General features: G+C 39.4%; 2 protein-coding genes across 6 annotated transcripts; one reads left to right on the forward strand and one right to left on the reverse strand.

The window, feature by feature from the left end:
- The first annotated feature begins 11 nt into the window (after nt 1-11).
- LOC131791456 (uncharacterized) lies at nt 12-8,075 on the forward strand. The gene is made up of 3 exons (XM_059108809.2): nt 12-164; nt 2,517-2,688; nt 3,075-8,075. Exons 2-3 carry the CDS (start codon nt 2,628-2,630, stop codon nt 7,064-7,066), a joined length of 4,053 nt encoding a protein of 1,350 aa, XP_058964792.2. The 5' UTR covers nt 12-164; nt 2,517-2,627; the 3' UTR covers nt 7,067-8,075.
- A 56-nt stretch (nt 8,076-8,131) lies between these two features.
- Nucleotides 8,132-14,672, reverse strand: LOC131791457 (ficolin-2-like). 5 transcript variants are annotated; one of them, XM_059108810.2, is made up of 3 exons: nt 14,562-14,672; nt 9,828-9,914; nt 8,132-8,964 (listed from the first exon to the last, which is right to left on the reverse strand). In XM_059108810.2, the coding sequence occupies exons 2-3, from the start codon at nt 9,904-9,906 to the stop codon at nt 8,324-8,326; spliced, it is 720 nt and encodes a 239-aa protein (XP_058964793.2). In that variant the 5' UTR covers nt 9,907-9,914; nt 14,562-14,672; the 3' UTR covers nt 8,132-8,323. The 5 variants fall into 5 exon arrangements, with proteins under 5 accessions (XP_058964793.2, XP_058964794.2, XP_066028636.1 ...); XM_059108811.2 differs by lacking the exon at nt 14,562-14,672 and adding an exon at nt 12,124-12,244; XM_066172539.1 differs by lacking the exon at nt 14,562-14,672 and adding an exon at nt 11,673-11,844.
- Between the last annotated feature and the right edge of the window lie 99 nt (nt 14,673-14,771).

Genomic DNA, 14,771 nt, shown 5'->3' on the forward strand with positions numbered 1-14,771 from the left:
GCGCACATGACCACAGTTAACTAATTACACGAGCTCCAATGAAGAAGTAAACATTGCTGAATTTCGCCATCCATCCATTGTCATCTTAAGAAATATTAACAAAAACGCTGAGGAATCCAATAACCGATTTACAGTTCTCTTCCTGATGTGTTTCATCGTTCAAGGTGAGGTTCTGTAGGGATATCTGTGTCTCTTCAGTAGCTCACGGTATGATATTTGAACCAAAAGTCGTGATCAAAACTATAATGCGTCTATTCACCCGTATTGTAGCATTGAAGATTATTACAGAGTACGTGAATATAAACAACATGTATACTCAGTATATAAAAGAGATATCTCCACACATTTTCCTATTATTGGGTAAGGAAAATTGTATTGTCTGATGAGTGGCGTCCGGGTTCAAGGGAGTTCAGACACCTCCCCCCCCCCCCCCCCTCCACCTATCGGACCATCTGTATGGTTTTTTTTAAACGTGTCTGACGAAAAAATTATTGCTACGGTTGCGCGTTACTATTCAATTTCTCAATTTCTTATCTTCCTCAGGCCGAAAAGAACAAAATTCATATGAGTTTTTTTTTTTTTTTTTTTTTAATTTTTATCTGAAAAGTGATCGAAATTTGCATCCCTTACCTTACATCCGCTGTAGAGTAGTCATTGGTCAAGTGATCTCTCTCATTCCTCTGATTCAACTGTCTTTTGTTCAATAATTAAGAAAATATATTTAGCGTACAATACTCGTAATCAGTTATTTTACTTTCACTTAGGAGAGTAGATTTACGGCACGACTGAAAGTTCCTTACAGTAGTGACGCTATGTGACCTTATGTAACGCAATACACTACATCCGCTCCAATTGTTTTCCCAGCGGCAACCTGTCGCCTGGAACTCCCAGGTTGTATCCATAGGAGATCTCCTGGCATGTGATTGATAAGTTACTTGCCGGCGACACATACACTTAGCGATTTTCACCGACCACGGCGATCGACGAAATAACCCAAGTGTGCCTGCTGTAGCGATGGCGTTGTTCGCCGATCGCCGTGATCGGCGTTGAAAATCATGCCAGATAACGGCGATTTTCGCCGGCGATCAACTTCGCGCCGATCGGCTTATAAAATCGCCAAGTGTGTAACCGACTTTACAATTTGAAATGCCTGTTGGTAATGTAAGAAAGCCCGACCGGCTTAGGACAATAGTAAGGTATACCGGAATTAATCTTTCTTTATGTTTTTTCCTCTGGACATGCTTTTAATTAAAATTACATTTCACTGAGGATAATTTGGAAAATTGTTCCGCACAAGGACCGATAATGCACAAATATTACTATGCAAAAATCAATCATCAGCATGATAACCCAGACACTTGAGGCACCCTTAGGTCATACAGACGACCAGAGATCTTTCAGAAATATACCCTCAGTGGGCATTCCATCCGTTGGCAGACGTCTATAGACCTTTCAGAAATATTCTCTCAGTAGGCATTACATCCGATGGCATTAATATGTCTTACAAAATAAACACTTGGGCTAAAAATCCCAATTGCACTACATGCTTGCACCAATGTAATTTCAAAGAACACGTTTTTGCCATCTTTTAAGGAGATTTTCTTTTCAACAAATTAAAGTTTCATAAAAAAAATTATAAAAAGCCCTGAAAGTGACACTTACGGAATACAACTTAAAAACGCAAATAATACCGAAGAATTAGTTTGTTTTCAGTCTTTCATCATTGTTAATCCGACGGCAGGCAAAATCACCTTGTTCGCTACTTATTCCTTATCAGCTACATTTACCTGGTAGGGAGTCTCGGTCAGCGAAAATCAGCACAAAAGTAAGTGTGCGTAGTAGTTTCCCTGACAGGAACAACCACTGTTTGTCACTAAACTGTTGTTTCACTCGCCTCCACTAATCGATATATTTTGGTTTTATCGATTGAGGTGATATGGTTGACACTGTTTACGGTGAAAAATTCACATAACAAAACTTAATCGATGAAACACGATTATCCTGTAATGCCCCGAGCGACGCAGCGCCACAGTTTCGTAGGAAATGTTCCCCCTTTTATCCACTGATCGAGAACTTGGAACAGGATGGAACAGGTTGCATTTGGCTTAAGTGTCCACTTACGTTTTATAACGATACTAGGCCAAGTTTTTCCAAGGCCGATCAGCGCTAACCCATGGTTAAATTTTATTCTGAGTTTCTTTGTTCCTTTGTTCAAAAGCCTTCATAGGATAACTTTTTCTATTCCTTTTAGAGCATCCAATTATCAAATTTTAAACAAAACATTTTACTGATTTTTCTTTTAAAGCTTTCAGATCTGAAATCAGATTTTACACTAACCTTGGGTTATATTAACCCGACTACGAACAATCCGGCCCTGATCAATAAACACCATCTTATTTCACTCCACTTTTTTTTCCCTTTCAATGGCTAGCTGTTCCATGCGCGTGCCGCTCTTTAGCCTCTGTGGAATGTCTTTTAAGGTGTGCACATTTCAATTCTCTGTTCTGTACCTGCAGGGTCCTGCAGTTCTTCTGCTGTTTATAGTGGCATTTTTATTCATATCAACTTTACCGATGGCTATGTACCTCTATCAACGAAACAAAACTACACGCTGAAAATTGTTAAGAATGAACTGGAATTGCATGCACCGCATTATTCTTTACTTCTTGCTAAGTGCCATTGTTCAAGGTATGTTTTCTTATGAAACACAATTCTTGTGCTGGAATGACCAGGTCTTGTTTGGTAGAAGTATAGACCCTTGTGTCTCTAGGTAAGAAGATATTTTCTAAGATCTCACAGACACATCCCCAAAAGCTTTTAAAAGCTGGTGAAGAAAATCTAGTCATAATTTCCCCCGAAAAAAAAAAACGGCTGAAAGCTTAAGTCCACATACTAGCCTGGTGTCAACCTTTGAGACTGACGAAACAAATTCAAAAAAGGGTTTGAGACTAGTAATACCACTTCGATCTTATCTTTTCAAACATTGGATTTCAGTCTGTCTTTTAAACATAGAGATATAAGGCTTTTAAGCATAACACTGCATGTGGAATAAGATGGCATCTTTATTCCCACAGGTCGCGTCTCTAAAGCAACCAACTTTTATACTTCGCGCGCAACAGGGAATGACAGCTGGTCATGTGATCAAACAGAACCATGTAAAACCATTTGGAGGGCAGTGTCTTTGGCTTCAGACGGGGATATAATTTACCTGGATGGTATCAACACTGACCAAGATCCCTACAACTGTCAATCAACACAACATCCGGGGCTTTATATCAATAAAAGCCTTGCCTTAGTAGGAATTGGACCCACGCCTCCGCATATAAGATGCTCTGAGGGGGCAAGTTTGACATTCGACGGCTCCGGAAACGCCATGCAGATAAATGTCACACTATCAGGGCTATTCGTAAATGACAGCTTGGTGTACTTTCAAGACTCTTCCGCTAACATTTATGACTGCCAATTCGTTGGCAGCAAACATGGCGTGAAGTTTGTGATAAACAGAAGAGTGGTGTCTGATATTGTTATTACCGATTCAAAGTTTGTTAAAAACATGGAATGCATCTCAATTTTTGTCACGGATTCAAGGATTGGATCTCCAATTATACAACAAAACTTAATTTTAAAGAATTGTACTATGTCCGAAAACAACATTGCCAAAGGCGGAAATTTCATTTCCTTCACTGAATCTCCAGATAACAAAAAGACTGTAAACTGTTTTATCGTTGTGGAAACTGTAACATTTTCCGGGAACACGTACAACTCAAAAGGCCTCATTTACCTCCGGTTCAAAAATGGTGATCAATACTTTCAATACCATGAGGTGAAATCCATAAACAACCGACCATTACCGATAAAGGAAAAATTGATTGATCATCAGAGGAACAGTGAGTTTACCTTCAATTGCCAAAATGTGAGTATTTCTATCAACTCAAGCAACTTAACAGCTCAAAATGCAAGAACGCTAAATGTGTCTGCAACCAACATTTTATTGCAAATCTCTAATTCACGTTTCAACCGTCACCGATCGGCAAGATATGGAGGGGTTGTATCCTTAAAGGGATCTGGTGAATGTGACCTGAAAATATCAAACTCATCATTTATCAACAATACCGTTAATCAAGATAATGGCGGAGCTATCGAAACTGAATGCGCTAGAGTCAGGTGTACTTTAACAAGCAGTACTTTTACAGGTAACACGGCTGTGAAAGGAAATGGAGGAGCAGTAGATCTCCGTGTCATCTCCTCTATTTCCAATTATTTCAAAAACGAAAATGAAAAGAAAGACAATGATTTAGAGGTTGTAGTTAGAAATGTAAGATTTAACAATTGCAGCGCGCTTTATGGTGGAGCGCTAAGCATCGTTTATGATGGAGGAAATCTTGGTGTTGTTACTATAAGCAACAGCTTCTTTATATCTAACGAGGCTCCTGTTGGGAAAGGTGGAGCCATCCAAGTCAAGCCAGTTACTGGTGATAAATCTCAACAAATGCACAGCAACATTGGTGTTATAATCCGTGGGTCAATATTTACCAACAACACCGCAGCAATTGCAGGTGGTGCCATTTATGTAAACGTGATCGATCAAAGTAGCGTTATTATCGAGAAAGTAATAATCGAACGGAGTAGGGGTTTGTTAGGCGGATGTACCATTGTTGGATCCAGCTCATCCTTAAAAATACTTAATTGTAGCTTTGCAAATAACTTAGCAAATGCCTTGGCGATATTTCACAATGTGAAAAACGTTGAAATCCTAGATTCGTCATTTGTGGGTAATTTCCCTTTAAGTGGATCATTTGGAGGGGCCCTTGTTATTTCGGATTATATGAAATGCAAACCGGAACAATGGCAACAAGGATCATATGCGATCATTCAGAACACAACATTTAAAAGTAATATAGCAGTGATTAGTGGTGGAGCTGTGTACTTAGCTAACTGCAAGACAAAAATTCGGAATTGTCATTTTTTTGACAATTTCGCCCAACGTTACGGTGATCATGTATACGCGCTGAAAACAAACAATTTGACGATACTAGACAGCATTTATAAGCAAACCGGAAACAAGCCACGATTAATCAACGGAATGTATCACTCTGACCATTCTTCACTTATTGACGTAGTTGATATAGAAACTCTGGTTATGTCCAACACAACAGTGGAAAGCAAGGCATACAGTCGTGATAAAGGTTTGATGATGGCGACCAGCATCAGTGGTAAGGTAATGCTTGGAAACGACAGCTTCCCAGTGGAGTTTATTTGTCCTGTTGGAAGTAAAATTAATATTAATTGTATGCCTGGTATCCTGTCCACTCCAGACCGACCTTGCGCGTCTCATCGTCATGGTGGAGTCTCTGGTATTCAATTGAGATGCTCTGTTTGTGAGGGAAATTCCTATAGTCTGCAACGTGGTCGAGCCAGAGGAACCCAGTTTGTTTCACCATTTCAGTGTCATCCTTGCCCATTTGGTGCAAACTGTACTAAACATATAGTCGCCAAACGTGACTTTTGGGGCTTCAAAGAGCAGCGAAACTCTTCGCTGCTAAGGTTCACCATGTGTCCTATGGGGTATTGTAGCCAGCCGACGGAAGAAGACTTTCCTGAATATAACAGTTGTCAAGGAAACCGGTCTGGCCAATTGTGTGGGAAGTGTAAAGACAACTACACAAGGACTCTTTACTCTACAGAATGCATACCATTAGACCCGTGCAATATTTATTGGTACTGGGCCATAGCTTTAGTTTATGTATCACTCTTGGCTTTGTACTTAACGTTTAGGCCTCCGGTGGTACCTTGGATTAAGCGTCAGATCTTGTGGTTCAAGCGGAAAGAGCCCGTGGGCCAGAAGGTCATCTTCGAGAAAGGATATCTGAAGATTCTTTTCTACTTTTATCAAGCAGCAAATCTTGTTCTTATCTCTGGCTCATCCCAGTTGGCTATAAAAGACAAAATCATTGAACCAATAGTTGGTGTGTTCAACTTCAGATCTGGTTCTCTTCAGGGATTCAATTGTCCATTTACTGGTCTCTCGGTGGTAACAGAGCAGCTATTGTTAGAATCTCACGTTGTTTGCACGTTGCTTGTAATATGTGCTTTGTATTGCGTGCTTTGTGGTTTTCAGAAGCTCCGTGGCAAAGGGAATCCATCTCCTGGTCCATATATAGGTGGCATCTTGCAAGCTACTTTGCTAGGGTATACAATCATAGCAACCAAAAGCTTCAGTTTGTTGCGTTGTGTTGATATTGGTGGGGAGAAGCGTTTGTTTTTTGATGGTAGCATTGTTTGTTTTCAACGGTGGCAGCGTCTTTTGACGGGATTTGTTTGTGGTTACGTGGTACCTTTTTTGTTTGTCCTCCTTTGGGGCTCTTGTAAGCTATACGATGACACTATCTCCGTGAAGACTTTCATTGTGGCTTGTTTTTTGCCTCTGCCACTGCTATTCTATTGGTCTTATGGTGTGTTGCGTGCAACGTTGAGAGGCACAGTCCCTGAAATTGCACCTCCGAGGCAAGATTCAAAAAGGTATCTGGAAATAGTTCTCTATGACTCCTTTAAAAGACCTGACGAAGGAAGTAAACTGTGCCTCTGTTGGGAAAGTGTCATGATTGGCCGTCGACTGATTCTTGCTGCGCTGAAGTCATTCGTCAGCGACCCATTGCCTCGAGTCGTCATTATGAATTTGCTAAGTGTTTTGTTTCTTATTCACCACACTTTAACTCTGCCATTTCGTGATGGTATTGCAAACGTAATTGAGACCATTTCACTGGCTTTTATTGTTGTTTTGGGATCTGTGAACGTGTTCTTTGCTTCGTTTGTGTCGTTGGGTGTTTCAATCGACGACAAGGCCTTTCGACACTGGTGGAATGTTTTGCAAGTGGTTGAGCTCGTAATTCTCGGCTTAGTACCCACGTGTTTTTTGCTGGTACTGGTCGTGGCTGTTGTCTCTCTATTGTTCCGAATAAACGTTGTGAGTATTCGTGCGATGTACAGAATCTTGAACTCCTTTTGTGCGCGTTCCAAGAACCAGACAGAAGAGAAGAGATCACTAATGGCAGTTCACATAGATTAAAACAAGGCTACAATTGGTGGTAAAAGATGACCAACCTACTGTGCAGCCTATTTGCGAGGAAAAGCACTCATCCGCATCGTTCAAATCAACAGAGAAAGCAGCAAATTAAGAAACAAATGAACCGGCTTAATATCTACCAAGAAAAACTCTGTCTTTGATTCGGAGTCAGTCTTCTTCCTTCCTTTAGAAAATCTTTTCGAAGGTGGCTTCCTAGTTATTCCTAGAAGATGGAAGCAAACTGTCCCTGTGTTGGGAAGGTGTTATGATTGGCCTTCGGCTAATTATTGTCGCACTGAAGTCACTTATCAGAGACATATATTTTATAGATATTGTGTAAACTATACCCTCACAGAGACAGAACGAACATTTTGCATTTTGTAGGGAGCAGAAAGTTATCGGTGCGCTAGGAGCCGTGTGTCGTGACTCGAAATTTTCACATCAATGAAATCTTTTTAGGTCTTTAGTTTGTTTGCATCAGTTGCGCTTTGAACTTACATTTTCTTTGAGTAAAACACAGTGTCAATTCATCTATGAGACTCGGGCAAGAAATTAAATCCAATATTGTTTATTTTGGCTACGGTCAACTTTGAAGCCTCGGATTATCATTTTCATGTGACGCCACAGAGTTTGAGGGTTGACCATGTTTATCAGGGATTGACAGCTCAGTTCGAGGTTAACAATAAGATTTTCCGAGTTTCAATTTACGCTTTTCGCTCTACATATGTGAGTGGCCCGGACCGAATAGAAAGTAGCCGTTTTTTCCGTTACTTCTCTTTCTCTCTTCGAGCTCCAAAAAATATTCGCTTTTTAAACACAAATAATTACTGATGACCAGTTTATCAGTTTTACGTGAGTAAAGATTTGACAATTGGTCAGTGATGAGTCAAAAAACCTTCAGATATCCCAATACTACATAAATGCAGTTTTTTTTTGTCTCGTTAACCATGGATTTTCAGTTTTGTATCGGAGGTTTCCATCGGTCAACGTATTAAATTTTTTGAGAATGCGATCCGATTTGGTTTATTTATGTAATTATCTACCTAAAAATCCCTCGTAGACTTTCGTCACACCTTAGATAACCTTTATTTCACCAGCAGCCATTTTACACTCAATGGAGTAGCGTGTTTATATAACCCTTGTAAATATTGGCCGTTACATGACTATATATTTACCAGTTATTATAACTAAACTGTTATTTCTCATTATTATCCTGTAAAGAATCTCTGTAAGTTACTTTAAACTCTCTCCCCAGACCACTCACTTTAGCGGCTTTAACTTCATTTCACTGAACTTCAGAGAAGTTTCTTTCCTCAGCTTCTTCTTCCGCCAAACGATACCAAAGTGATGGGGGGCTCTATCTTCTCGGTTTATGTACTCCCCATTCAGATTGCAGTGAAGGCAACTTTTGTACCACCATCCTCCCTTAAAGCGCTCGGCACAGTTGCTCTTAGACTTATCATTGTCCTTGTCTTTGGTGGAGAAGTACATGGACCTGTGCGGACGGAGAGCATCACCAGCAGAGCCTTTCCCCTTGCTTAATGTTATTTGGTACAGGGAGGCTTCGTCACTAACATTAAATTTCTGATACGTGGTAGTAAACGTTTTGTGGGGGTGATCCCAGGCCTCCAGCTCCACTCGTAAAGCAACCGTACGATTGACTGTCAATCGATGGAGGTTTTCATTTCCAAGCCAGAAACTTGTCCTCCTTCCCAGCCTACCAAAACCGTTTCTGTACTCGGTCCAATTCCGAGAGAAGTCCTCCTTGTTGTTGATCCTTCTCTGGAAAACTGTCCAACCACCTCCATCTGTTTTCATGTCGCAAAACACCTTGATCGCGCCTTTCCCATCGGGGTCGATGCGGTACAAGCCATTTCGGGATTCGGTAACTTCGGAGCAGTCTGTTGGGATAAGTCAGTGTTTTTCAATAAAGTATTACTTCATTTGTTAAGGTATCAAACGTCCTTGTTTGTCTATGGACAAGAGATTTGACATTGTGGAAGCACAGTGCGACTTTCTTCAAATTTATTGGGATCTTGAGCAGTCAGCAAGGCAACGCCAAGGAAGACGTTGATTAGAAAAAGGAATTTCCTTTTTCAGTTAGAAAGATTCCAAATTAAAATCAAAATAATTTGACGTCGCGCTTTCCGTTCGCAGACGACGCAAATTGTAGTGGTTTCACATTGTTATGTAAGAAATGTACAAAGTTTTAAAACGCACGTACTGAGCTATTGTTCTGCCCATTAGATCTTTTGTTTTGCCACGTTTTCCTTGCCGTCGCCGTCATGGTTTACTGAAGGTCCCTATCGTAATCTACCACATCTAAGAGACTTTTTTTTTTTTAATTAAACAGCTTTAGCAATTTTTACTGATATTGAACTTTGGCTCGCGCGTTTTCACATTTTATAGTTTTAGGTGAATATAAAATTATCGACTGAAAAAATCTAACGAGGCAAAAAACCAAATCGTAGCTTACGTTAGTAGATGCCTCAAAACTGCTCAATACAGCCGTCACACTGAGGATTACTAAGGGCGTTGTTGGGAGGAGGGGGGATATTCATCTGGTAAACTTGTCCCTCTTCCCCCTTCCCCCCCCCCCCCCCATTCACACTTAAAGTAACTCACACTCTGTTACGTACCCAGGCTATGACATACTGTGAACCCTTCCCCCTCCCTGGCCATTTGACGTGCAGACCATTTTTCATGAAACAATAGTTGGGAAAATATGTCCCAGAATTCATAGCGCAATTAAAAGTTGGCCTACCTTTTGGTAAACCTTCGGCAGGTTTAGTAAATGCGAGGGATGACATCATGATTATCAACCACAAGCTTGTTACATCCATTTCAGTTTCTGTGAACCATAACAAATAATGTAATTTATAACGTTTGAGTGACGTGGGAACGAATTGGTCAGAAATTAATATTCTGATGGCACATTGAAGACGTTCGCGTGGTATGATGGGAGTTTAGAATTATTTCAACGTTTCGCGGAAAAATCAAGTCATTCTAGGTCGATCAGTCTTATGCTTGACTACTTCCTTTTTATATTTGTTGAGATTTTGGTTTTCCAACTCCCTGTAAAATATCATCTATAATCACTGATTTTTCTTTGTGATTAGTAGTCCAGTCAGGTTAGTTTACCCTTTCCTCGGGGTATTGTGCTGCTGCATTAGATGAGGAATACGTTTCCACGCATTTTTTGACCATATTTAAAAGGTGTTTTTTTTTTAAGTGCTTTTTCGTACCTGGCGTAGCACAGATTATTTTTGTAAAACCCCAAATTTCAGTGTGCACATGTTAAGATTGTATCAGGATGCGAATACTAGAAGACTGACTGACTCATCCTAAAAAAAAATTTTCACATTGAGCGTGGTCGGAATGAACAATATATCAGAAGACTATGACAAGCGGTCGAAGATTAATTCTTAGTATTATGGTGTAACCCTGATATAGCTAAAAGTTGGGTAGGTACGAGTTTCTCTACCCTTACATAAGGAACGAACAGGAATAAAGAACCCTTCAGCTACCTGAAGAACATCCTCGTATATTGAACGCTCTTGATTAAACAATTTTTCCCTTCCCAGCCAGTCCAGGGGAAATTTTCGGAACAAAGCGTGTCAAACTAGCTACTTAATCATGCAAAATCCTAAATATTGAGTTCGCGAGAAAGCTCACGTCAAATTGTCCGATTAAAGCGAAATTAAAATAACTGAGATCGCAGAGCAAATTGTTTAAAACAGTAAACCTCTTTGCGACTGGATTAGGCATTTCGCAATAGTTGGTAGAATAACCAACAATAAAGCTGACGTAGGAGTGGAAGAAATTCAATAAAGAAATAAAAATACCGTGTCTATTTCGTTGGAATGATTGTATTTCAACAAATACCTGATTTGACTTCACGAAAACTTGAAGTTTTTCTTGTTGAAGTGAAAGCTGTTTTCCATCCGGCGAAAAATTTTATCGCTAAGAGTTCCTTTTAAGCTCGAACCAGCCTGAGAATTTATTTCGATTTGCGATTCACAGTGGTTCTCTTTTAAAAAGGCTTGACTGGTTTTCGAGAGAGCTGGTCTCCCGCCGAGCTTTTGATAGAAAACTCAATTTTTGCATCGGCGTGGAATGTAAACGAAGAAGAGTGGTGTTACCACAGTTCAGCCTTTCAATTTAATTGATCATTAACAGTTCAAATTTGAAAGAAATTTGATGGAAAATTGCGACGCAAACTTGAATGGTCATTGAAAAGATTCAAGAAGTGAAATTAATCTTCAGATCAACGCAGGTTTATACATAGAAATATGGAATGTAAAGTTAAAGCTTGGTAATCGGGCAGAGAAAGACTAATGTAATTTATTATTAGTTGAAACATATTAACAACGTCTCTCTTTACTTTTAGTGGGTATTAGCGTTTTCCAAAAAAAAATGCTGGACGGTTTTGATGAGTTTTGAAAATGGCTGTATTTCTACACGCATGGTAGGAAGTTTCCTATGGGAAAGCTCTTGATAAGACGCAGAAACGTTTAAATTAAATACGGAACTACGTAGTACGATTATTCGCTGTTCAGGTAAAAAATCAAAACAGCGCTTTCAAAGCTATAAAATATGACAGCAGTACCTTTTTACGATTAATTCTGATTGAGCTTTCCAGATAGTCTATTTGCTGTACCTTGGGCGAAAGAAGAAGATTGTTTGTTTAAACTCGACGCTAGAACAAGAATGTTGTCTTCTTTCATTCGAGGTTGACTATGAACTATAATGACTCAGATACTTTAAAAATTCCAACCGTCTTTTTGATAGACTGTCGGTGGCAGTCAACATTAAATGAGCATTTAACAGAATTGCACGAAGTACAACATCAAGCAAGAAAATCTGGTTGCTGCTGAAAATTTAACGCATCCAATGGCAACCCGTTTAGCTATGCATGCATGAAAGATCCCCGCTGAAATTGATCCAAACAAATGGAAACTCAGGCCGCTTAAGAATCTAATTGATTTATTAGTTCTAATACTTGTTAAGGTTGTTCCAACCTGAGTAATAAGTTCTGCTTCAGTTATAGTCAAACTTACTTTTCTCTCTTGCGAAACAACTTTTCTTTGCTTCCAATTATAGCTTCACCTCTCTTCGAAAATGAGTGAAGAAAGTCACTGAACATAGACACGGGGATTTAAAATCAATTAGATTCTTAAGCGGCCTGAGTTTCCATTTGTTTGGATCAATTTCAGCGGGGATCTTTCATGCATGCATAGCTAAACGGGTTGCCATTGGATGCGTTAAATTTTCAGCAGCAACCAGATTTTCTTGCTTGATGTTGTACTTCGTGCAATTCTGTTAAATGCTCATTCAATGTTGACTGCGACCGACAGTCTATCAAAAAGACGGTTGGAATTTTTAAAGTATCTGAGTCATTATACTCAAAAAAATATCTATCGAAGTGATTCTGGGTGAAAAGTAAAGAACGAAAGTTAATAAAATACGGTATTTTTTCCCCTAAAAGATTCTTGTTTGTTTGTTTGGCACATAAAAATAACAGAGCAGAAACGCTTTTGGAAAAAGCGTCCTGTATTTCGACCGGCATACCATCAAGCACTTTTCCTCGATTCCCGAATTTTTCGATTCTACGTGTCAACTGACAATTATCTTCCTAACTGCTAATGGCCCAATTTTAAATTGCTTTTCACACATCCTAAATGAACACTCATATTTTGATTGGTGCCGCTTTAAAATTTACGAGCTCTAATAAAATACTGAGAAATGTATTCAGTTATGGAACCATTGAGTTGAAAAAACCGTGCGCGAAAAGAACATATTTTTTGTTTATATTTTTTGTATCGGGGGTGTTAGGTCAGACTAAAAATTCCTTTTGTCAGCGATTCTAAAGTTTCTTTATTCACATAGTTACTTGCTATATTCATCTGCGCATCCATCACACGTCAAGAACTCCATACCTATTTCACAGTTTCTCAGACTTCGTCGTTTATGTAGTGACGACTCTGATTTTTCCGAAAAAACAGGAGCAATGTGCTAGTTTTTCGAAAAACGTGGCTATCCTGTTTCTGTCGTTCAAGTGGGTCACCACCACACCCAACAAATTGATCGACAGTCAGCACTAGTACAAACGGCTGAGAAGGAAAATGCTGATCGCATTCCATTCACTCTCACATTTTTAACCCTCACAACCACGCAGTTAAATCTTTCATTCTCAAAAGCTTTAAATCACTTCAAAACGATTGAGAGATTGGTACTATTTTTTCGCAACCTTCATCAATTTCATTCAAACGTGACAAAAACGTAGGCAACTTTTTGGTCAGAAGTTCATTTCAAACCAATGACCAATCTGGAACTTTCAAATGCGCTCGCTTACGATGCAAAACTTGTCCTTTCATTCATAACGTAGAGAAAATGTCGAGACCCAAAAGATCCATTACGATCACCTAGGGATCACTTCATGTGCACCTCCGACAATGTCAACTACTTGCGTTTATTGCAAAAATTTTTACATTGGTTAAACACGATCAGGTGACCGATTCTGAGAACACCTTCGAGACGTAGAAAGAAATGAGAAGGACGCATCCAAACCAGTCGTTAGACACTTTAATCTCCCTAATAATTCTATGCAGCATAGAGCAGTTTGCGGCCTTTCCTTACATCTAGGCAGTTCGGAAAGCCGCAAAACTCTAAAACAAAAGTTATCCTTTCAAATCGGCACTCTTTATGTCCACGGTATTAACGAGCGCTTTTCATTCAACTAATCTATTCTTGTTTTTTCGTCACCGTATTACCACGTAGCGTAGCTCCATTTCCGCATATAACTCCACACACAACCGACAATTTCTCCAATCGCTCTGAGGAGGGCTAACGCTCGGAACGTTAGCCTTCAAACTCTCTAAGGTGGCCAATTTACGTTATCAACTCAGTTGATAAAGACTAAATTACCCAGTTATACTCTCCCACCGACGCAGAACAACAGTTTCCCTAAGAAACTTACCCCCTTTATCTAGTTTCTCCCGGCCTAATTGGAATTTCTATAATTGAAGTTCACCTTCGAGGGTCCTTTCTTAATTTGAATTTGACTACGCTGATATTAAATTGCTTTGTGATGATCAGAGGCTTAGCAACTTGAATTCACGTCTAAAAATTAGAACTTTTCAAGTTTTTTTACGCAATTTACGTTTCACGGTAAACTGAAAACAAATTTCACGAATCAATTGTCTTCTATCTTCTCCTTTATTTGTCTCAAAGGTGACTCGTTTTTCTTGAAACCTCAATATCATTAGGTCTGTAAGGAATTAGATTTCACTCTTTGCTTTCACGCACGAATTTGATAAAAATCCACGTGTCACGTAAAATTTATGCTTTGCATTTTAATTTTGGCGTTAATCACGCGTTATGTATAAACCCAAAGCTGCGATCGCTCTGACGAAGGGCTAACACTCGAAACGTCAGCTTTTTCACTCTTTACGGTGGCCAATTTACGTTTTCAACTCAGTTGTTAACACTAAATTACCTGCTATACTCTCCCACCGACGCAGCACCACAGTTTCTTTAGAAACTTGCCCCCTTTAAACTGTTATTGGCTGCCAAATACGCAACAGAAGATGAAGCTGGTTCACTTGCATCATTCGAACCACTTATTTATGCATTATTCCAATGTCATTGTAGACATTTCAGTTAATTCACGACAAACAATATTGTTTATAAATCACGTTTAATTCAA

Source organism: Pocillopora verrucosa, chromosome 9 (genome assembly GCF_036669915.1).
Source record: "Pocillopora verrucosa isolate sample1 chromosome 9, ASM3666991v2, whole genome shotgun sequence".
Classification (NCBI taxonomy): Eukaryota; Metazoa; Cnidaria; class Anthozoa; order Scleractinia; family Pocilloporidae; genus Pocillopora; species Pocillopora verrucosa.

Coding starts and splice junctions, on each gene's coding strand:
- LOC131791457 (XM_066172538.1), bottom strand. CDS start 11,790: ATGAAAGAAGACAACATTCTTGTTCTAGCGTCGAGTTTAAACAAACAA. Junction 9,915..11,723: donor ATCTTCTTCTTTCGCCCAAG/GTACAGCAAATA, acceptor TATGGTTCACAG/AAACTGAAATGGATGTAACA. Junction 8,965..9,827: donor TGCCGAAGGTTTACCAAAAG/GTAGGCCAACTT, acceptor TTATCCCAACAG/ACTGCTCCGAAGTTACCGAA.
- LOC131791456 (XM_059108809.2), top strand. CDS start 2,628: ATGAACTGGAATTGCATGCACCGCATTATTCTTTACTTCTTGCTAAGT. Junction 2,689..3,074: donor GCTAAGTGCCATTGTTCAAG/GTATGTTTTCTT, acceptor TTATTCCCACAG/GTCGCGTCTCTAAAGCAACC.